This window comes from Mustelus asterias, chromosome 1 (assembly GCF_964213995.1).
Source record: "Mustelus asterias chromosome 1, sMusAst1.hap1.1, whole genome shotgun sequence".
Lineage (NCBI taxonomy): Eukaryota > Metazoa > Chordata > Chondrichthyes > Carcharhiniformes > Triakidae > Mustelus > Mustelus asterias.
In genome coordinates this window covers 11,479,319-11,502,200 of record NC_135801.1, presented here as the reverse complement: position 1 = coordinate 11,502,200, position 22,882 = coordinate 11,479,319, and the positions used below count along the sequence as shown (strand labels likewise).

General features: G+C 40.8%; 1 protein-coding gene across 2 annotated transcripts in view; it reads right to left on the bottom strand.

Annotated features, from left to right (window-relative positions):
* Window positions 1-343: 343 nt before the first annotated feature.
* The window catches only part of ppm1kb (protein phosphatase, Mg2+/Mn2+ dependent 1Kb), a 35,634-nt gene continuing 13,095 nt past the window's right edge, over window positions 344-22,882 (bottom strand). For both annotated transcript variants that reach the window (XM_078209373.1, XM_078209382.1), the window contains exons 4-7: window positions 7,262-7,427; window positions 6,927-7,071; window positions 6,023-6,157; window positions 344-2,012 (exon numbers count right to left, since the gene is read on the bottom strand). In XM_078209373.1, the coding sequence (XP_078065499.1) occupies window positions 1,881-2,012; window positions 6,023-6,157; window positions 6,927-7,071; window positions 7,262-7,427 (578 nt within the window). In that variant the 3' untranslated portion in view covers window positions 344-1,880. The remainder of the gene's footprint in view (window positions 2,013-6,022; window positions 6,158-6,926; window positions 7,072-7,261; window positions 7,428-22,882) is intronic.

Below are 22,882 nucleotides of genomic sequence, written 5' to 3'. Positions count from 1 at the left end.
GAATGCCACTGTTAAAATAAGGATCTCAAGTCAGTCTTTCAGACGGTGGGATTTGGGGTGGTAAGCAAGAGAAAGGAAGGAAAGACACATGCTGATATGACTTGAACTGCCAATTTACATTATTCTTCAGAATTACAATAAAGAACATATCCCTTTCTTGAGTTCCCTCCCATTCATACTTTATACCCACAAAGTGGTTTGCTGGTTTATTCCATAATGCCCACACTGTGCCATCAAGTTTGATCATTTTTTTCTTGCCCCTCACACATCTCCCTGCCCTAAGAGGAGTCTGTATGTCTAAGTTCATTACTGACCTTAGTCAGAATTGTAATTTTTTTTAAGCATTAAAGGGGGAGATTTTAACCCAAGTTATACTCCCAAGATTGCCACCCTCCAATTACTATTGGAAAGTTCAAGATCACATAGCTGTGCTCGTTCTTATCACAGATCTTATCACGGAATCTACAGTGCAGAAAGAGGCCATTCGCCCATCAAGTCTACACAAACCACAATCCCACCCAGGCCCTTTCCTCATAACCCCCATGCATTTTACCCTAGCTAGTCCCCCTGTCACTAAGGGACAATTTAGCATCCACCTAACCCACACATCTTTGGACTACAGAGAGACACTGAGGCTTAATATTGTGGTAAATTCAACAGCATGAGACAATAACAAAGGAAAGGCATTCAGTCTATCTCAAATATTTTGTATCATTTACAAAGACTTGCATTTAAATGGTGCTCAACCCAAGAAGCTTCAGAGGCATAAATGATTTAGGCCCACATTCAGGAGCAAAACAGACTAATTTTAATGCCTTTCTGATCTGGGATCGTTAGATCCCATTACTCTGCACTGAAAGTCACATCATAGATACAAATGTACTACACTTTACACTTCTCACATTCCATTCAAGATGAATGCTGAAAAAAGTAGGGCTAGAAAGGCACACCATTCCCACTTAGCCATTCTGTAAGTGAGTCGCAGATATTTGAGGCAGAAGTTACAACTACTGTGACAGCCCATACCTGTTAAGTATTAGCAGTTAACCTTTCAGTTTCAAACACCAACCACGTTTAGTTTACAATGTGGAACAAACGAAAATCTCTTAACACAAGCTCCAGTGACAATGCAATAAAGCTCAAATTCCCAGACTGCATAGAAATATAGTTCTCCTTGTGCTTCGGCAGCCATGCTTGAAGCAAAGGAAACTAGACAGTCAGGGAAAAGTGAAAAAGATTAAGTGCTTGCAAAACCTTTGCTGGTTGAACACTAGCAATAAAGTAGCTCAAGATTGGACAGGACAAAATTTTCTTCCAATGTATTTTAAATTGTTCAGAGCAGAGGAATACCGGATACTTTCAAGGATATATTAGATAAACGGTATTAGTTTATTGGAAGATGGCACAAATATACAATGTTTTACTCCAAATTCCCAGTGTCGGATGTAACATCCAGTACTTGTATTCCAACAAATCTACTTGTTTCAGTGCCAGAACTGAAAACACATTAGTATGGGCACATATTGTCTCTGCCCTGTTGGACTAAGCTGAATATTGCCAGATAGTGACTTACAACAAAAAAAAAACATTTGAGAGTTTATATAAAAGTTTTCATACAGTTAAACCGACATTACAAGTGAATTGTCAATACCTCTGCCTATTCTTCTGCAAAGACCAATTATTTATGTCCAGTTGTCAAACCCTTTGTTAAAATGACGCAGCAATGTTCTGATTCTATGTCTGGCTAGCTGCCTTTATTCACATTACTGTCCTAACAGTAGGAACATTCACCAAATGGGAACACTAAGTTTGTGGTCTTTGAAAGTGGCCGCAATATGGATACTTTTTGAAAACAGGATACAGACTACAGTCTTTGCACTTCATGCCCATCTTCCACTTGAGACAAAGCTACGGCTGAATGAGAAGCTGGTGCTGGCGTTCTTGTGCTTTCCCCATGCACCAAACGGCACCACAATAATTGTACTGTTATCTTCTGCACCATAGTGCAGTGCCTGCAACAAAAAGGAGATTAATATCATTACACTGTCAAAGTAAAATGCTTCTCGGGGTAAAACTATTTTAAAGAAAGAACTAACTTTAGTTAAGTCACTTGGCTATCAGGTCTTCCTTTTCAAGGTGCCCAACCTTGTTTCTTCGAATGCAGGGGTTAAGTGAACAAGTGGAGGTCAGTCCATCACTTGAGACTGTTAGATCATGCAGGATCCGTACCTCAACTCCATTCATTCTCATCTTCCTGATGCCTTAAAATTTCTATCAAACCAAATCTTCGCCATATCCTCTTTCCACCCTTTTCTCAATTTTACCTCTCTTCCACCCCCCTCCCCCCACATCTTCGTCTGTCACAGCTTACCCTCGGATTTCAGCTTCCCTGCCATTTGGCCAATCGCACCTTCTATTCTCTCTATGGACTGCCATTGGCAGCCTTTCCCCCTGCTTTTGTGGCAATGACTCATCTTTAATTCCCTCACCCTACAGCATAAATATCTCCCACTTTCTCTGCCTTTTAGCTTTGACAAAGAGTCATCTAGACTCTAAACGCCAGCTCTTTTCTCTCCTTACAGATGCTGCCAGACCTGCTGAGATTTTCCAGCATTTTCTCTTTTGGTTTCAGATTCCAGCATCTGCTTTTATTTTATTTTTGCCATTGCTAACCCCATCTCTTCTGAATTTGGACTCCTCCTAACCACCCACCATATAAAAACTTTGTTTCTTTTATCCATGGCAACTCCATCAATCTTGCCTGTTCTCAGCCTCTCTGCTCCTGTAGTCTCAATCTCCAACAGGGCAATCTGTGATCACTGTCTTATTTTTTTTAACCATCCATACTGCTTTAGCTTCTTGACTGTCACCAACTGTTGATGTGGGGGGGGAAAAACTCCCCCAAGAACCTCACTCTCAAATTCTTAAGTCCGTATATCTGGTCCTCCACTCATCGTGACTCCAACTCTATTTCACTTAAATGTGTTCTTTCTCCCTCCCTCCCTGATAAAACTATCAGTTTTGGCAATTCCACCTTGCTCAACCTCCCTCTTCCCAACCTCAAATTTGAGGGGTGTAATTTTGCGCAAAATAGGAACACAACTGACCCATTGCTAAATTTGGCTTGACCAAGCAAAGTATTATTACGCCAATCTCCTCAGCAAAAACCATACGTTATTTGTCAATCATTCTTGAGCACCAGCATAACCCGAGGCTCCTTTCTGCTGCAATAAACTGCCTCTGTATTTCTCAACTTTATCAAATACTGAGTGCTTCTCCGACAAGACAAAGACCATCTACGCAGCTGCCTATGGTCCCACTTCCTTTAGTCTCAGCCTCAATGTCCTGCTTCACCGTGTATAGAACTACGTCCTGCTGTTTCTATGTTCTTTCCACCAAATTCCCAACCAATTTTTTTTCCCCCCTGTGTGTAGTTAATTTGAGCCCGAGTCCTTTCAATCAGTTTGTGCAGGCACTCACGCATAGTAACTCAAGCATGCACGGGAATATTCATATTGCTGCATGGTCTACAGGCATACCGCTATTCCCTTTAAAACCAATATTATTCACAATATTTGTGCCAGGTTCCAGCCCCATGTTCAACAACCCCACCCCTCCCCCACCGAAACACCCTACTTGAATCCCTTACGTTCACCTTTTTCTCTTTCTCACATTGCCAAAATGGAATGGCCCTAACCAAAGTCACAAACAATTGGAGGATGGTAGAATACAGGGCTACAGCAATGTATCATCAATTCTCTACCCCATGCTCCCTTTGGGAGAATGAGAATGTTGGATTTATCTTAGAACTCTTAATTTTTGAACTATTTGCATAAAAATATTCACTGTGTTGCAATTATCTCTTTACATTGAAGCAATCCCCTTGTTTTTTTTTGGGATCAGTCATAACTCCAGCCCCTTGGCTAATGGCAAGTCTATAAAAATCAGATAAAGTTGAATATTTTCTTTTGTGCTTTGCCTGTTTTTGTTCCCTCTAGCTTGGTGAACGTTTACAAAGCTGATCTTTCTGGCAAGCGAGCTTTGGAACTAAGCCAGAGATAGTTTGATTTTGTTCCAGTCTGGGATTTAGTTTGGTCTTTTTTAAGCTGCTCCTCATACTCTTGCAGTCTCACATTATGGCAGGAACAGCTCTGTCTGAAGTGCTGGGAAACATACATTTTGCAAGCATACATCCTCACTGATAATTGGTAGAAGTTATTAGGTTAGTACCATGGGGTGCATTAATTCTGAGCTACGACAGTCCCATTAAGTTAGCTGGATGGATCAGAGATCATAAAGCGAACTAGTTTCACCAGGTCCCCAACGCTCCCCACCTGCCAGAAATGGTGGCGTTCACTACTTACACCTACATCCCCAACTGCAAAAGATTGTGAATGTAGCCCAATCCATCACATAAACCAGCTTTCCATCCACTGACTCTGCCTACACTTCACGCCGCCTCAGCAAAGCAGCCAGCATAATCAAGGACCCTGTGCACCCCGGACATTCTCTCTTCCACCTTCTTCTGTCAGGAAAAAGAAACAAAAGTCTGACGTCACGTACCATCGACTCAAGAACAGCTTCTTCCCTGCTGCTGTCAGACTTTTGAATGGACTTACCTTGCATTAAGTTGATCTTTCTCTACACCCTAGTTAGGACTGTAACACTACATTCTGCACCCTCTCGTTTCCTTCTCCATGAATGGTATGCTTTGTCTTTATAGTACGCAAGAAACAATACTTTTCACTGTATGTTAATACATGTGACAATAATAAATCAAATCTATGCATGAAACAGGCACATTTATAAGCCAGAAAACAGACCCAGCCAAAATTCACCTTAGGTGCAACCACTATGGAAAAAGAAACACTTACTCATGGATTGCAAAGGGCCTCCAACAACTCTGAATAATATTGCATTGGGAGTGATAAATCTGATGACGTGAGTCACTAGTAAGAGCTGAAAATTTTCAGTTGCACATCAATCTTTAATAAATAAATCAAAAGAGAGAATGCTGGAAAGTCTCAGCAGGTCTGGCAGCACCTGTAAGGAGAGAATACAGCCAAAGTTTCGAGTCCAGATGGCCCTTTGTCAAAGCCCTATGACAAAGGGTCATCTGGACTCAAAAAGCCAGCTCTTTTCTCTCCTTACAGATGTTGCCAGACCTGCTGAGATTTTCCAGCATTTTCTCTTTTGGTTTCAGATTCCAGCACCCATAGTAATTTGCTTTTATCTTTAATAAATAAATCATTGGTTATTTCAAAAAAAAGAATAACTTCCAAAACACTGAGCACTGCGATAGTTTGTCACCTGGAACCTTCTCCTTTTTTGAGAAGTTATACACACACTTAAACATTCTCCAAAGCGTTGGGTATGCGGCTCTTGCCGAATATTCCAGTTTGTTGTGCTACTTCAAAAAATTAAACATCACTGTTGGTCCAAATGTTCTATTTCTATACTGCAAGCTCCACATGTGATATCTTTCACGACCAGTGTTTGGATGAAACATGCTCCATTTTACCATCAGCGCCTTTTCATTGATCTGGTGACCCTTGAAGAGGATTTTTTTTTTAAAAATCAGCATTTACAAACTGTTTTATGCTCACATTTATTTTGAGGTGCTCAGGTACAAACTTTCAACTAATGACCTTCAAAAGGGAAAAGGAATACAGTATACGTAAACCATATGGTTCTGGGCAAAATTAATTGGGTACTTGATTTTAATTCATGTTACAGTAATTAATGGACTTAAAATTTAGACTAATACTTAACCTCCCAACTCTCTCTCATTTACAAAAGCTGGGTTATGGACTCAGATACCATTTATTGTTCCCTGAATCAAACCGAGGCACTTACATTAGCACATGAAGTATAAAAGCAAACACATTAAATATAAAAGCAAACACGTCAGTTGTTAAAACAGTCTTGCTTTCAAGGCAGGCAGCTACATGAGTGGGCATTCTAGTACATAGGTAAATGCAAACCCAACAAATGGTACATGATTAAATCAAGCTCCATTTACCTGTTCAATAATAACCTGAGCTGCCTCTATTGGATCATGACATTGACTGATGTGATCACAAATCTCTTGACTGTTCATGATAAAATTAATCCCATCTGTTGTTAAAACTAAGAAAGCGTCATCTCCATGTTGCAGCTGCAAAAACAGAACTCACATATTAGCTGATATCAGAAGTAAAAGGAAACGGTTGGATAATGGAATATAATAAATTCTCTTGCCACTCCCCATAAGTTTCGACCCTTTTTCTTGAACCTTTTCCTCGGATACAATTAAACAGGTACCAGCAAACCTTTAATAAATTTTCTCACATGGCTTTCCAGTTTTGACTGAGAGAACAGACTCTTTCATTGGAACAAATGATACAGCCCGATCCTATTCTCAACCACTTTCCAAACAGGAACATTCCTGCACCAGCTGGTGGACAGCTTCGGAGAAGGGGAGAAGGATGTTGAATTGATTTCTACCTTTTGACCTGGAGTATCGAAGCTAAATGCTACACTGTGAATTCAGTCAGTATAGATTTGGAATCAAACCTGGGAGCTTTTGGGCTGCATGACCTAGTACAATACTAGGTCGTGACTTTGTCCAGTGAATAGTCACAACATCCTAAAAAAAAGTATTTTAAACTGTTTCAGCATGCAGTCTCAATGATGCCATCCAAATTTGATAACTCCAACCAAACAGGAATACGTATTCTAGTTTATCTATAAGCAGGGCTAGCTGTACAATATAGTGTGTGAAATCCTTTCAACAATATTCAGATCGATTTAGTATACTTAAAAATGCAATATATTTAGGTGACCAAATAATATAAAATCACAATTTTTAATCCTCAACTTGGATTGGAAAATAAGATATGGAATTCTAAGAGTACATGACAGAAGGCTGCAACATGCAGGCTCACCTTAATCCTCCTGGTCTCTGGCTCAGCGATGACCCCCACAGACCTTAAAGCTAGGTCTCCTATGCTACGTGTCATAGCCAATCTCCCATTTACATGTGGTTGGCCCAGACTGTTCCAGGCAACAAATCCACCACATTTCTTAATTCTGTCAATACAAATACAGCAGAAGGTAATAAATGACGGTATGGATATGGATGATAGGGACTTGCATTAAGTAAGTGAAACACAAATAAATGTAGCTGTGGATCACAATGATTTACAGTAAAGCAAATGGATTTACAGTATGAAATATAATTCTCCTTAGACTATTTGTATCAAATTTTCAGTAACATTACCTTTCCCTCTCGTCTTTCCTCTCTGGGGTGTGGTCCTCTGTCAGTCGCTTATGTTTTCCCTTACGACAAAGAATTGCACGGCTGTCACCCACACTTGCTACCACCAGCTCAATGCTATCACGCAACAGAGCCACAGTGGCAGTTGTCCCCGATGCAAGGAAGGAGACTAAAATTTTCAGAAAACAGAACTTAAATGACAGTCTTTGAAAACATGCTATAAAACTTTTGAAAGCATCAACTTCCGTACATTTTTTTTAAAAAATGTGCTTAAAATTATTGTTAAAATAATGTATCAGATCAGTTAATACACAAACAAAAAATTATAGCATGCAAGCATTATTAATCAATTAGGCTAGAAAATGAAGATTACACTTTGCTAACAGGGCTCAATGCTTAATTTACATCATATAAAGCAGTGTGGCAATAGCAGCAAATATGTTAGTATTAGTTTAAAAACAAAGGAAACTGTTATAGACTATAGACTGTTGCTTGTGAACTGTGGCAAGTTTGAGACCACTAATAATATTTGGAGCAAGTACAGCTTGCAGTTAGCATCAGGCCCTGCTGTAACAACTATGTAGAAACAATTACTAAGGAAATAATGTAACTAGAAAGCAAAAGAACAAATACCATAAAGTACTCAATTAAAAAGTATACTATATAGCAGGTATTTTTAATTGCTGCTTTGAGATTTTAGGAGGTACTTGATTGTAAAAACTCAGTTTTAAAGTACACAGTTTTGTGAGATTCAGATCAGACAATGTCCAACCCGGACAAAATTCTCAATCACAGCATGCTTGACTTCCAGACCCCACTTCTGCATCACCTAAACATCAACAGCAGTGACGGGGGAGAATAATGCATGCTATAAACTACAGAGGCCAAGGAAGGTTTTCTGTAAAGGGCAGGTATTTCAACACTATTTTCAGAAGATCTATAAAGTTGGGTTTATCAGTGGGGATTAGAGGCAGGGGTGAGTAGAATAAAAGCTTGTTTATGCAGAAAGGCACAGGAGCAACCCAACTAAAAAAAAAGAAAAACAAACTGGAGGTGAGAATTTCAATAAGCACAATTCGACTTCCAATCGGGACTCATATCTCATTTGACTTTAGTCACAGATCTATTGTTTGACATCAGTTCAGGAATTTTAAGATATTTAAACATTTATCCTTAAAGATGGGACCAGGAAAAAGTCACCTGTCGCATTAACAACTTTTAATGTAGTAACCACACCCCCTCCCCAGTACTTAAACAGCAAATTAATTTGGTGGAGCAACTTCTCTTAAAAAGGTCGTGAAAAGATAATATTGGCAGCTTTGTGTCAGTTCTAATTTTCGATATTAGATTATAAATCGTTTTTAACTTGCAGAGCTAATTATACTTTCAGCAAATTTAGATATTACATTTGTCTATTTACCTCTCCAAACTATTAATTACATGTGTACATTTTATATAATACATAGATGCACAGGTTAGTTGGATTGGCCAAGAGAAATTGCCCCTTAGTGTCAGGGGGACTAGCTAGGGTAAATTCATGAGGTTATGGGGATAGTGGTCTGGGAGGGATTGCGGCAGACTCGATGGGCCGAATGGCCTCCTTCTGCACTGTAGGATTCTATGACACACACACACAGGTTCCTCACAAAACATGACATACATTGAAACATTCCAGTCTCAACTGCAAACAATTGGTGTTATTTTCTTTATATCAAAGATACACAGAATTTCATTGTGGTTAATGTGATTTTATCTTTCTAAAAACATTCAGTTTTCAAGATTGGGTATAGAACAAACAACATGGTGCTGTGAAAAATACTATTTAATGGGGTGAAGGGTAGCAGCAAAAAATGAACAACTTCCATTTAAAGACTCTCAAAATGAAAGCTCGGAATTTTTAACATAAATATGAAGGTTTCACAATACCACTTATTACATTTTTAAACAAATTCACAGGATGTGGGCTTGCTGTCAAAGCCAACATTTTTTTGGCCATCCCCAATTGCCTTTGAGAAGGTGGTGGGGAGCGCTTTCTTGAAACGCTGCAGCCCATGTGGTGTAGGTCCACCCCCAGTGCTGTTAGGGAGGGAGTTCCAGGATTTTGAACTCGCTACAATGAAGGAACAGTGATATATTTCCAAGTCAGGATAGTGGGTGGTTTGTTGGGGGGTGGGTTGAATTTGCAGGCAATGGTGTTCCCAGGCATCTGCTGCTCTTGTAAGGTGCTGTTGAAGGAGCCTTGGCGAGTTGCTCTATGGCATCTTGTAAATTGTGCAAATTGCTCCCATTGTGCGTTAGTCGTAGGAATAAATGTTTAAAATGGTGGACGGGTGGCTAATCAAGTGGGCTACTGTGCTCTGGATGGTGCCGAGCTTAAGAGTGTTGGGGAATGTTACAAAATATTTCACATAATCCAAAAGAGTAAAAATCAGAAACAATACAAGAAACAGTCAGATTAAGTTAGCAGAAAGAACGAACGAGAATAGAAAGGGGTGTGCATGCAGGAGGGGTCAAGTGAGAGAAAACCGAAGATGACAGTGAGAGAGACTCTAGATATATTGTCTTTTGAGGGGTCTCCAAATCAAAATAGTTTAGTTTGAAAAGAAAAATACCTGCTCAATATAGTACACAAGAAAATACTTTAAAAACATTCCATGACTATAAATTGTTTTACCTGCTTTTAAATTAATTCCTGCAGATTCTGGTAGAAAACTAAATAATTTACTAGCTGTAAGGGTTAAAAAGCAATTCCTGTATCTTTCTAGCTATGCAGGCAAAAGAATGTAAATTCTAAAAAAAAACTATTTAAAAAGCATAACATTAATAAAAACTTTCCTCACATTAATATCACTACATTACTAATTTCTTCAACAGGACTGAACACTCACTGGAGCAGAGTTTATTGCATGCCATCGTTACTAATGGGACAAAGAGGATGTGAGGGACCTTCCAATAGTCCAGGCTAGGAACCGCTGGACTCCTTCACCTGGGAGTAAAAGGGAGCAGTTCTCCTTCCACTGAAGCCCAACAAAGTGTCCAGGGCCTCCAGTTCTAGAGCTGCTGGTGCTGCGCAACAGACCAGGTACAAACTCTGCTATAGATAACACGTACACAGAGGCAAATAGGAAATTTACGCAGGGATGTCTAAACAATATCTGCAACACTGGAAATATAATAACTGGAGCTGCATGTAAACAGTCTTGGCTAGATTTGTAATGTAGGAAAATGTGCAAGATTCACTTATCTACACGTTGCATCGATTTATATTGACACAATCCTCTGCTAAATAGCTTCAGCAATTACAAAAATAAACTTATGTTAATTTCCAAATTGGATTTCCAACTCCCCTATCCTGGCATCGAGGCATAAATTACCATTATACATATGAATTTATTTATTTATCTGCAGCTCTTAAGATATTACCCAGTGTTACAGGGCAACAATAGATCATGGTAGAAATAAAAGGCAATGTTTAAAAAAGCCAAATGTTTTTTGCAGTATTTGAAGATTTCCAAAACATGATTTCGTTTCAAGATAATGTTTTTGAAAGAAAATATATACTACAATTAGTGTGGTCTAACAGATACATCAAGTATAGAATGCCGTAATATATTTTATACGATTTTAGTGCAGATTTTGTTCATTAGCTTTTTAACTATATAACAGGCTATACCAGAGTACTGAATGGGATGTGCACCACTGTCTCAATGCATTCCATTAGTGTATTATTTTAAAACATACAAAGCAAATCTTTTACAGGGTAATGAATCACTAATTTTAGCACATTTTAAAAGTTGAGCATAATGCAATGAGCTCAAGTATAAAAGGAGTCTGGATTGAATTTATTTACAAGGTTTAGATAATTAAAATCAGGGAACTGAACATTTATTTACTAATTAATTAGTCATAAGTGGGCTTACATTAACACTGCAATGAAGTTACTGTGAGAATCTCCTAGTCGCCACACTCCGGCACCTGTTTGGGTACACCGAGGGAGAATTTAACATGGCCAATTCACCTAACCAGCACATCTTTCGGACTGAGGGGAGAAACCGGAGGACCCAGAGGAAACCTACGCAGACACGGTGAGAATGTGCAGACTCCGCACAGACAGTGACCCACTGGGAATCGAACCCAGGTCCCTGGCGCTGTGAGGCAGCAGTGCTAACCACTGTGCCACCGTGTGATATTTTGCTGAAATTTTAAATGAAATAAAATGAAAAAGAATATTTATAGCAGTAAAAGGGAAAAGACTACTGCGCAGTATTTAAGATTTTAATTGTTCTTTGCAACATTCTTAGACTCAAATCAGCAAGTTACGTGACCATGAATGTAAGCCAATCAGAATGTTGACATAAATCTGGAGAAATATGGATATAGAATCCCTACAGTGCAGAAGGAGTCCATTCAGCCCATCAAGTCTGCACCAATTTACTCAGACCTACCCCCATTACAATCCCCTTAATCCCGCGCATTTACCCCAGCTAATCCACCTAACCTACACATCTTGAGACATTAAGGGCCAATTTATCATGGCCAATCCACCTAACCTACACACCTTTAGACTGTGGATAAAGTTAAAGTGATCACCTATATTATTCAACAGTATATTGTAGCTCATTTCATTGCAGGAACATCACACAACCATATGCGAGAGTCAATAACTAGATCACTACAGTCGTCAGAAGGGAAATCTATATCAAAAACGTTGGACCAAATCTTGCCGATTGGAACATCTTGCGGCCTTTGCCATTGGACTCTATCCTGCATCAACAACTCAACATCTTGTCGTGCTCCGTTTTGCTGAAAGTACAAGGTTATAAAAGTGCAGCAATGGCAACCCAGAACATTAGTTAACACATAGCCAACAGCGTATCTTCTTAATCAGTGGGATCAAAGATTTGAGAAAGAACAGAAACAACGGAGGTGGGAGAATTAGAGTCAAATTAGGTGCGGGAAAAAAACCCAAAAGCATTTGATTGAGGAAAGAGGAGAAAAGAAAGAAAAAAAACACTGATATAAAATGAAGATTTTTTTTGAATCTCCACAAAGAATTTACAAAGACAAATCAAAAATAGCAGAGAAATAATAGAATTAAAAACCTTACATGCAGCAAAGGAGATAGGGCAGCTGATATTTGATCTATTTCTGGTCCAGATAGGTTGATTGGTATTGCATCAAAAGTTATCATTCAGCTAAAAAAGATACTAAAATGCTCTTCATCACAAGCCTTAACTTTCTAGTGAGTGGGAGGCCAAGGACAAGATGGCATTTGTGTGAAACGAAGAGTAAATTGACTAGCAAGATCTGAAGATCATTACTCATGCCATAGAAAGACTTATTTTTAGATTTTAATGGCATCAAGGAGTATGGGAGATAGCAGAGATATGGCACTGAGATAGAGAACCAGCCATGATCATATTGAATGATGGAACCGGTTTGAAGGGCCAAATGGCCTACTCCTGCTTCTAATTTTTATGATTTTATCCCTTGAAGTTACTGGCTGATTTGTGCACAAATGATGGAGTGTGTTGTAACCAAACTGTTAATTTTCTTGCAAAATTCAGCCCATAAAATCTTATCAAAAATATTCCTTGAATTATCTTTTTTACAAAAAAAGTTTGTCTGTTAATTAGTTTGGGTGGTAACCAACCTCATTTCCCTCATTTGATGAAAAGCCAACCTGATAACTAGACAAATTAACCACCCATCAAAATGAGACTCAATTCCTCAGATCAGGACACAAATATACAAAAGATTATTTTAATTCCACATATCAAAATCTGTACAGGACCTCAATAGACCAGCTGATGTTTGACATTCTTCTGGCCCACAAGACTCTCCATTGGTCAATTGGCCCAAATTGTTATTTCTAGCAATGAAGAAATGTTGGGTGGTTCACACTGCAAGAGGCAAACAGTAAGGGGTGTACTGAAGCCTCCACTACTAAAACAACACAAGGTTGTCAAGGATCTTGGCCGTGATTGATTGAGTGGATACAACAGTCATGCAGTGAGACCCAATCCTTGCCAAGAGCATATTTAGCTTAGCTCCATCGCCTACAGTTTGCTGAGCTTATAGATTGGGGAAACATGTTTTTCTATCACAAATATGGCGCTGCTTTTGAGCAATAGGGTCAAGCCTAAGTCTTGCTCCATCTGTTCAAGTAACAGATCAGTAATCAGAGGCCTTGTGGCTCAGTTTGTAACACAGCTTCCTATAAGCCAGTAGCTCTGGGATTCAAGCCTCACTCCAGGACGCAATGGTCATGGAAAGGGCGTTCATGAAGTAGTTCAAACAGATTGATAATCAGCCTACTAATCCTTCCAAACACTTCCCCACTATTCCCCAGAGGAAAACAAAACAGCAGTAAAAACATTCATCCTTATTCTCAAAACTCCATTGAAGAGCGATCAAGATAATTCAGGGCAGCCTTCATGCTTGAAGCTAAGGTTTGTTAATGAGACTGTGAGATGAGAGAGCGCTAATTATTTAAAAGCTGGTTACTTAGTGGCTGTAGAATATTAATTATTGTTTAATCTACTGTAACATCCCTGGGAAGTGGTGAACATGGAGAAAGATTCCAGCTGTAGCGGATCATAAGGGTTGTAAATAGCACCAGAAAAATGTCAGGTGCATTCAAGTTGAGAAAACACATGCCAGGCTCCGATCCAGGATCTCACTTGGATCCCACAGCTTTCCTGATGAATAATCCAAGATGTTATCAAGCATGCTAGAAGCCCAGATGAAGTACACAGCATTAAATTAACAGCTTTTGCATAGAAACCAGTCCAATGGTGTTTTATCAAATGTTCAATTAGGAATTTGGTGAAAGTTGATCTGAAAAATTGTGTTCTCAGATTGCAAGAAATGCTCATTTTCATACAACAGATAATTGATTTAAAATCCAAATATTTGTTGATTTTCCCCTTGCTATCACTGGAGTATAACATTTAAAAATGCACAGTTAATTGTTTTTGCATCATTAACCTGGATTTGTACAAATTAAATGCCAGAATTAATAAACCTTATCTTGCAGTTTTAAAAAAGTCACTATAGAAATGCCAACCAGGCATTTGCTGGCTGGTGCTGATGACTGAGAATGGGTAGCGGTGCACCCCTGTTTCCTTGCTACTTTCGACAGGCCTTTTGTTAAGGCACGGTACCAAGATCAAACCAGTTATATCCAGTTCTCTCATTTACTCTTGATCCTCAAATAATTCCTTTCTGGAATATGTCAGCGGTGGGCAACCTGCTGTGACCCATCAAGGTTCTGACTGCGGTCCACGAGACATTTTGTTGAGAATGAGCGTGAAGTTTACGAGAGTAAAAGTGGAGCAGGGAGGATAAGAGAATGTGAGAAAGAGCAAGAACGAGAGCGGAGCCGGGAGATAAAAGGGCACTGGAAAGAACGAGGCCGAGACCGTAAATCCCCCATGAAGTAACATGAATGTCAGCAACTTCATTGCTGGCATTCAGGCCACTTCACCTTCTCATATTATGCTGGACATGTGATAGGAATGCCTTGTGCCTCAGAAAACCTGTTCCAGGATGAAGCTTGAACACAAGGTCAGGACTGCTCTGTTCATAAGCAACTTGGGTAATTCCTTGCTTAATTTGGAGACCATACTTTGAGGAAGTGTCTAAAGTGAAGCTTTTTATCCAATATTATGCCGATGAAAGGAGTGTTTCTGTAGTGAACGGCGCTCTAGATTCCTGCAGAAACTGGGATGACAGCCTGGTCACAAGGTCAGCTTTTATGCCAGATGTCATTTGGACCCTACTCTGTTGAATTTGGATCAGGCTACAAACATTGTGGTGGCAGCAACACAAAAGGAAAATAGGAAAGTGGGCAATTCAACATTTTGAGCCCATTCTGCCATTCAATTTATCCGCCTTCATCCTGTACCCCATAACAGCCTCGTCTAACAGAACCCTTAGCTTTGAACTTTTCTAGTGAACTAGTCTCAATAGTTTTTTGTGGGAGGAGGGGTTGGAAATGAGTATTTCAGATCTCTACTACCCTTCGTACAAAAAAGTGCTTTCTGACATTACATCATAACAGTGCATAAAAACAGTAGTTCTCATTCAGCATGTTGTCATTGAGAAAAAAAAATGACAACTCTACAAACTTAGAAAATTAAACTGGCAAAGCCACTGACCAAAGTGACTCGGATCCAAATTGAGGTATTCCATCATGGACTGGTGCCCAACCTGGTACAAGAAAAACTTGCTGAATTTACCATGTTGATAAAATGGTAAAGATTTGTAGAATCAAAATATTATACAACGATAAAAAATTCTAGAAATTGCAAAATATACATAGAATTGAGGAAACATCCCACATTTTACTTTTAAGCTACAGATCTGGCATATGGTTGTGTTTCACTAGATGCACTTGAGCGCTACATTGAAAGTTTAAAAGCTATCCCTCCTCCCATTTGGTTCTCTGGAATAGCCTGCTGTAAGCGTGCAACGACATCTCATAGCAACCATGAAAAGGCAGAACAAAATAAACTGCAAATACCAAGTACAAAATACAGTGAATGGAGACAATGTTTAAGACATTATCTAATAAAAGCCAATGTATTTTACAAATGCAACAATTTTTATTCAAATACAACAATACTTCAACAGTCAAGGCAGATTTGGATATGAATGTCACAACCGTCATTTATTGTATAACAGATGAGACTAATCATGCTGCAAGATTAAATGTGCTTTCCAGCTGTTCAATTTTACAGTTTTACTTAAAGCGGTGTTAACTACAATTGGGCAGTGTTGGCTTTTTGATTGCTTCAAAAGATTTTGCAACTCATTGCTTTCGTGAGCTAAGCTTATTTTGCGCTCACGTGTTTGCACTATTAGGTGTTTCAAAAATTCAATGGCAAACAGCCCACCTTAAACTGCAATATAGTTAAACTTTTATTCTGCAAACCTAGACTTATCACTACACGAAATTTAGGCAGATGATGTACTATGCAGAGAGCTATGTATAGGTGTCACATAACTTCTTATTACTGCAAATTGGTTGCTGTAAGGCAGAAGAGGAAAAAAATGGATAGGTTCAAACTTGAAGAATGCAAGTTATTCTTATAAAAAGCAGCATCAAACTGGCTAATATTCAAATATTTTGAAAATTATTCACCCAATTTTACAACATAAATTACACATCAGCACTTTTAGATCTGTCATTAGGTAAATGACTTGGGAGAGTAGTTTAGCCGGTAAGGGAATCAATAAAATTGCTGATACAATGCTCAGGTACTTGTAAAAATTATAATGAACTAACTCACAATGAAGCTGTGTGGAATTGATAAATCCAAGTACAATTCAAAGCATTATATTGATAAATGGAGATGTTATTGTTTTAACTGATAGCTGTATTGATTAGGATTAATATACAAATAGCTTTTTGAATATAAATACTGTGTATAGAACATAGAAAAGCTGCAGCACAAACAGGCCCTTCGGCCCACAAGTTGCGCCAAACATGTCCCTACCTACTAGGCTTACCTATAACCCTCTATCTTATTAACTTCCATGAACTTATCCAAAAGTCTCTTAAAAGACCCTATCGAAACCGCTTCCACCACCACTTCCGGCAGCCGATTCCACGCACCCACCACCCTCCGAGTGAAAACCTTACCCCTAACATCTCCTCTGTACCTACTCCCCAGCACCCTAAACCTGTGACCTCTTGTGGCAACCATTTCAGCCCTGGGTAAAAGGCTTTGAGAATCCACTCTATCAATACCTCTCAACATCTTATACACCTCTATCAGGTCACCTCTCATCCTTCGCTTCTCCAAGGAGAAAAGACCTAGCTCTCAACCTATCCTCAAAAGGCATGCCACCTAATCCAGGCAACATTCTTGTAAATCTCCTCTGCACCCTTTCTATGGCTTCCACATCCTTTCTGTAATGAGGCGACCAGGACTGGGCACAGTACTCCAGGTGGGGTCTGACCAGGGTCCTATACAGCTGCAGCATTATCTCCTGATTTCTAAACTCAATTCCTCTATTGATGAAGGCCAGTATTCCATACGCCTTCTTAACCACAGCCTCTACCTGCGACGCTGCTTTGAGCGTCCTATGAACCCGGACCCCAAGATCCTTCTGATCTTCCACACTGCCAAGCATCTTACCCTTAATATTATATTCTTCCATCCTATTCGACCTGCCAAAATGAACCACCACAAACTTATCTGGGTTGAAGTCCATCTGCCACTTCTCCGCCCAGTCTTGCATCTTATCTATGTCTCGTTGCAACTGCTGACATCCCTCTACACTATCCACAACACCACCAACCTTTGTGTCATCAGCAAACTTGCCAACCCATCCTTCCACTTCCTCATCCAGGTCATTTATAAAAATCACAAAGAGCAAGGGTCCCAGAACAGATCCCTGGGGCACTCCATTGGTGACCGACCTCCATGCTGAAAAAGACCCATCTACAACCACTCTTTGCCTTCTGTGGGCTAGCCAGTTCTGAATCCACAAGGCAATGTCCCCTTGTATCCCATGCCCCTTCACTTTCTCAATAAGCCTTGCATGGGGCACCTTATCAAACGCCTTGCTGAAATCCATATAAACCACATCTCCTGCTCTTCCCTCATCTATGTGTCTAGTTACATCTTCAAAAAATTCAATTAGGCTTGTAAGGCATGATCTGCCTTGGACAAAGCCGTGCTGGCTATTTCTGATCATACAATTCCTCTCCAGATGTTCATAAATCCTGCCTCTCAGGATCTTCTCCATCAACTTACCAACCCTGAGGTTAGCCTCACCGGTCTATAATTTCCCGGGCTCTCTCTTCTCCTTTTCTTGAATAACGGAACCACATCCGCAATCCTCCGGAACCTCGCCCGTCTCCATTAATGACGCAAAGATCATCGCCAGAGGCTCAGAAATCTCTTCCCTCGCCTCCCACAGTAACCTGGGGTATATCCCATCCGGTCCTGGCGATTTATCTAACTTGATGCTTTTCAAAAGCTCCAACACATCCTCTTTCCTAATGTCCACATGCTCAATCTTCTCAGTCCACTGCAAGTCTGCACTGCAACTACCAAGATCCTTTTCCACTGTGAATACTGAAGTAAAGTATTCATCGAGTACCTCTGCTATTTCTACCGGTTTACTGGTCAAAAGGAAAAGAGAGGCGTATGTTAGGTCCAAGCAGCTAAAAACGGAGGGAGCTCTGGAGGAGTATAATGAAAGTAGGAAAATACTCAAACGGGGAATTAGAAGAGCAAAAAGGGGTCACGAAATGTTCTTGGCAGACAGGATTAAGGAGAATCCCAAGGCATTTTATTCATACGTTAGGAACAAAAGGGTTGTTAGGGAAAAAATCGGACCTCTCAGGGACAAAAGTGGGGACTTATGCTTGGAGCCCAAAGAGGTAGGGGAGATCCTAAATGAATACTTTGCGTCGGTATTCACTAAGGAGAGGGATGTGTTGACTGGGAGTGTCTCAGAGGGGAGTGTTGAACCGTTGGAGAAAATCTCCATTACAAAGGAGGAAGTGTTAGATTTGTTAGAGAATATAAAGACTGACAAATCCCCAGGGCCTGATGGAATCTATCTAAGGCTGCTCAGGGAGACGAGAGGTGAAATCGTTGGGCCTCTGACGCAAATCTTTGTCTCGTCACTGGACACAGGTGAGGTCCCAGAGGATTGGAGGATAGCCAATGTGGTCCCGTTATTTAAGAAGGGTAGGAAGGATAACCCGGGTAATTATAGGCCGGTGAGCTTGACGTCCGTGGTGGGGAAGTTGTTGGAGAAGATTCTTAAAGATAGGATGTATGCGCATTTAGAAAGGAATAAACTCATTAACGATAGTCAACATGGTTTTGTGAGAGGGAGGTCATGCCTCACGAACCTGGTGGTGTTTTCTGAAGAAGTGACCAAAATGGTTGACGAAGGAAGGGCCGTGGATGTTGTCTATATGGACTTTAGTAAAGCATTTGACAAAGTCCCTCATGGTAGGCTAGTGAAAAAGGTTGGATCCCATGGGATAAAGGGGGAGGTGGCTAGATGGGTGGAGAACTGACTTGGTCATAGAAGACAGAGGGTGGTAGTGGAAGGGTCTTTTTCCGGCTGGAGGCCTGTGACTAGTGGTGTACCGCAGGGCTCTGTATTGGGACCTCTGCTGTTTGTGATTTATATAAATGATCTGGAAGAAGGAGTAACTGGGGTGATCAGTAAGTTTGCGGACGACACAAAACTGGCAGGACTTGCAGATAGTGAGGAACATTGTCAGAGGCTACAGAAGGATATAGATAGGCTGGAAATTTGGGCAAGGAAATGGCAGATGGAGTTCAATCCTGATAAATGCGAAGTGATGCATTTTGGTGGGAATAATGTAGGGAGGAGCTACACGATAAATGGAAGAACCATAAAGGGTGTAGAGACGCAGAGGGACCTGGGTGTGCAAGTCCACAGATCTTTGAAGGTGACGTCACAGGTGGAGAAGGTGGTGAAGAAGGCATATGGCATGCTTGCCTTTATAGGACGGGGCATAGAGTATAAAAGTTGGGGTCTGATGTTGCAGATGTATAGAACGTTGGTTCGGCCGCATTTGGAATACTGCGTCCAGTTCTGGTCGCCACACTACCAGAAGGACGTGGAGGCTTTGGAGAGAGTACAGAGGAGGTTTACCAGGATGTTGCCTGGTATGGAGGGGCTTGGTTATGAGGAGAGATTGGGGAAACTGGGGTTGTTCTCCTTGGAAAGATGGAGGATGAGGGGAGACTTAATAGAGGTGTATAAAATTATGAAAGGCATAGATAGGGTGAACAGTGGGAAGCTTTTCCCCGGGTCGGTGGTGACGTTCACGAGGGGTCATAGGTTCAAGGTGAAGGGGGGGAGGTTTAACACAGATATCAGAAGGACATATTTCACACAGAGGGTCGTGGGGGCCTGGAATGTGTTGCCGGGCAAGGTGGTGGAGGCGGACACACTGGGAACGTTTAAGACTTATCTAGACAGCTATATGAACGGAGTGGGAATGGAGGGATACAAAAGAGTGGTCTAGTTTGGACCAGGGAGCGGCGCGGGCTAATTGTTCCTGGTTTCTCGTTTCAAGGCTTCATTCTATGATCATCTTGCTGGTGCCACTACAGAGTGAGACTGCGGATAGTTGGGAACCTGTCTCGGGGGCAGGGAATTCATATGGTGTCCGTGGAAGTGGAAATGACTAGGGTTGGGAAGCATTTTCCGATCGGGGCCATTGTGATCTCCTGGACTCGTTTCGATCGCCTCAGGGGGTCGGAGAGGAATTTCCCAGATTTTTTTCCCCATATTGGCCCTGGGGTTTTTCACTCTGGGTTTTCGCCTCTCCCTGGAGATCACATGGTCTGGAATGGGGGGGTGGGGGTAAGTTAATAGGTTGTAATGAACAAAGCATCGTAGCTGTGAGGGACAGCTCGGTGGATAGGATATTGGTATGTAGATAGGCTGGAAAATTGGGCGGGGATCCTGGATTCAGGATTCAATCCTGGACCGGGGAGCGGCGCGGGCCTGGGGGGCCGAAGGGCCTGTTCCTGTGCTGTATTGTTCTTTGTTCTTTATACAGACTTTCCCACCGTACATTTGATAGGTCCTACTCCTTCACATCTTATCTTCATGCTCTTAACATACTTGTAGAATGCCTTGGGGTTTTCCTTTATCCTGTCTATCAAGGCCTTCTCATGACCCCTTCTTGCTCTCCTAATTTCCCTCTTAAGTTCCTTCCTACTAGTCGTATACTCTTCTAGATTTTTAACATTACCTAGCTCCCTGAACCTTTTGTAGGCTTTTCTTTTCTTCTTGACGAAATTCGTTACAGCTTTCGTGTACTTTCGTGCTTGTGTATGACAAGCATTTATTATTACCAATAAATGGATCGAGTCCCCAGTAAAGCGTTGCACTCAAACTGGTCAAGTTATACTATTTAAATTATTCGAGACTTTTGCTGCTTGCATCTTTTCTGCTCTTGTAGCAAACATGTACAAGTTTAACCATCCTTTAGTTTCCATATCTAGCAGGTTTTCTTTCTTTAAGTGACACAGCACAGCAAGTGTTGGCATGTTATTTGATTACAGAGCACATCACAGCCAAGGCTCATCTTGTCCATCAAACAAATACCAGTATACTTTTTAAAGCAGGAACAACAGCTGGGAATTGGAACCCTGACTGAAACACTCTCACCCCTCATTCAAAGACAGCAACATTAACAGTAATTTCCCCAAGTGGCCCGTTTAAGATTGGCCAACTTAAGGTCACCTTAGATATCTTCTCCCTTTGCCTACTGTCTCATTGCACCATTCATGTTCAACATAGTGGGTGACTTAAATTATTCAGGAAATTCTACTTTGAGACAGGAAAAAATATACAAAAACATTAAGCTGCCATTCAGTGCTCCTGCACAGAGATCAGGAAATCAGGTATGGAACTGTAAAGAGAAACAGCGATTACACGTCAGCCTTGGTTCATGGCAACACTGCTGGCTCTGAATCAGAAAATTATCAATACAAGCTAGACTCCAGGACATAATCCACACTGCAGTGCAATCCTGAGCATGCTGACACGTCTCAGAGGAGATATTAAACTGAGGCCATTTCTCCACTCAGACAGATGAAAACGAACCACGTCAAGATGTGAAAAATAGCTGGGGTGTTCTTCCAGTGTCCTGACCAATATTCACCTTTGTTATGTGATCTCAATAGCTGTTGGCTCTGAAAAATTTAAGCTTTGCACACTCTGATACAGCAAGGCGTGATCTTAGCACCACAACTAGTGAAGGATCACATGTAACCAAATCACTTGAGTGTTTAAATCCTGAATTTTGCCCCCTCCCCCTTCAGATGAAGATTGCTAAAAGGCAAGCCTGCCAAACGGTGAAAGCAAGACTTTAGGTGATGTTAGTAATGGGGGTTGGCTTAGCTCAGTTGGCTGGGCAGCTGGTTAGTGATGCAGAGCGACGCCAACAACAAGGGTTCGATTCCCATGTCGGCTGAGGTTATTCCTGCCTTCTCAACTTTGCCTCTCGCCTGAGGTGTGGTGATCTTCAGGGTACATCATACCAGTCAGTTCTCCCCCTCAAAGGGGAGGGCAGCCTATGGTCATCTGGTATTAGTGACTTTACCTTTCACACACTGCCACTGTGGGATGATCTGCAGCCACCTGATCACACAAAGGTCACTGGCTGAAAACTGATACCTCTAACTCTTCCATAATATTTTGCAAAACCTCTCTGCATCTGCCAGATAAGCCACAAAATATTTAATTCATTGCTTTTAGAATGCAGACTCATCACAGAACTATTCTGAACTCAGGACTCTTTATGCATGCCTGACTTCATTCTGTCTGAAAGAAGTGCAAAGATTAATGTAGAAGTTATGATAAAAATACAAATACAACTGTAGGCCATTCAGCCCTTTGAGCCTGTTCTATCATTCAATAAAGTCTGAATCTTCACTCCATCAATGCACCTTACTTCCTAGCCCTCACTGGTCTAACAAAACTTGGTTACTGTCCAAGTTCTGAGCTTTTCGATTGATTTAGCCTCCACATCCTTTTGGGGCAAGAATTTACAGATTATAGACTATTCTTTTAAGTGAAGTGTTTTGGGATGTCACTCCT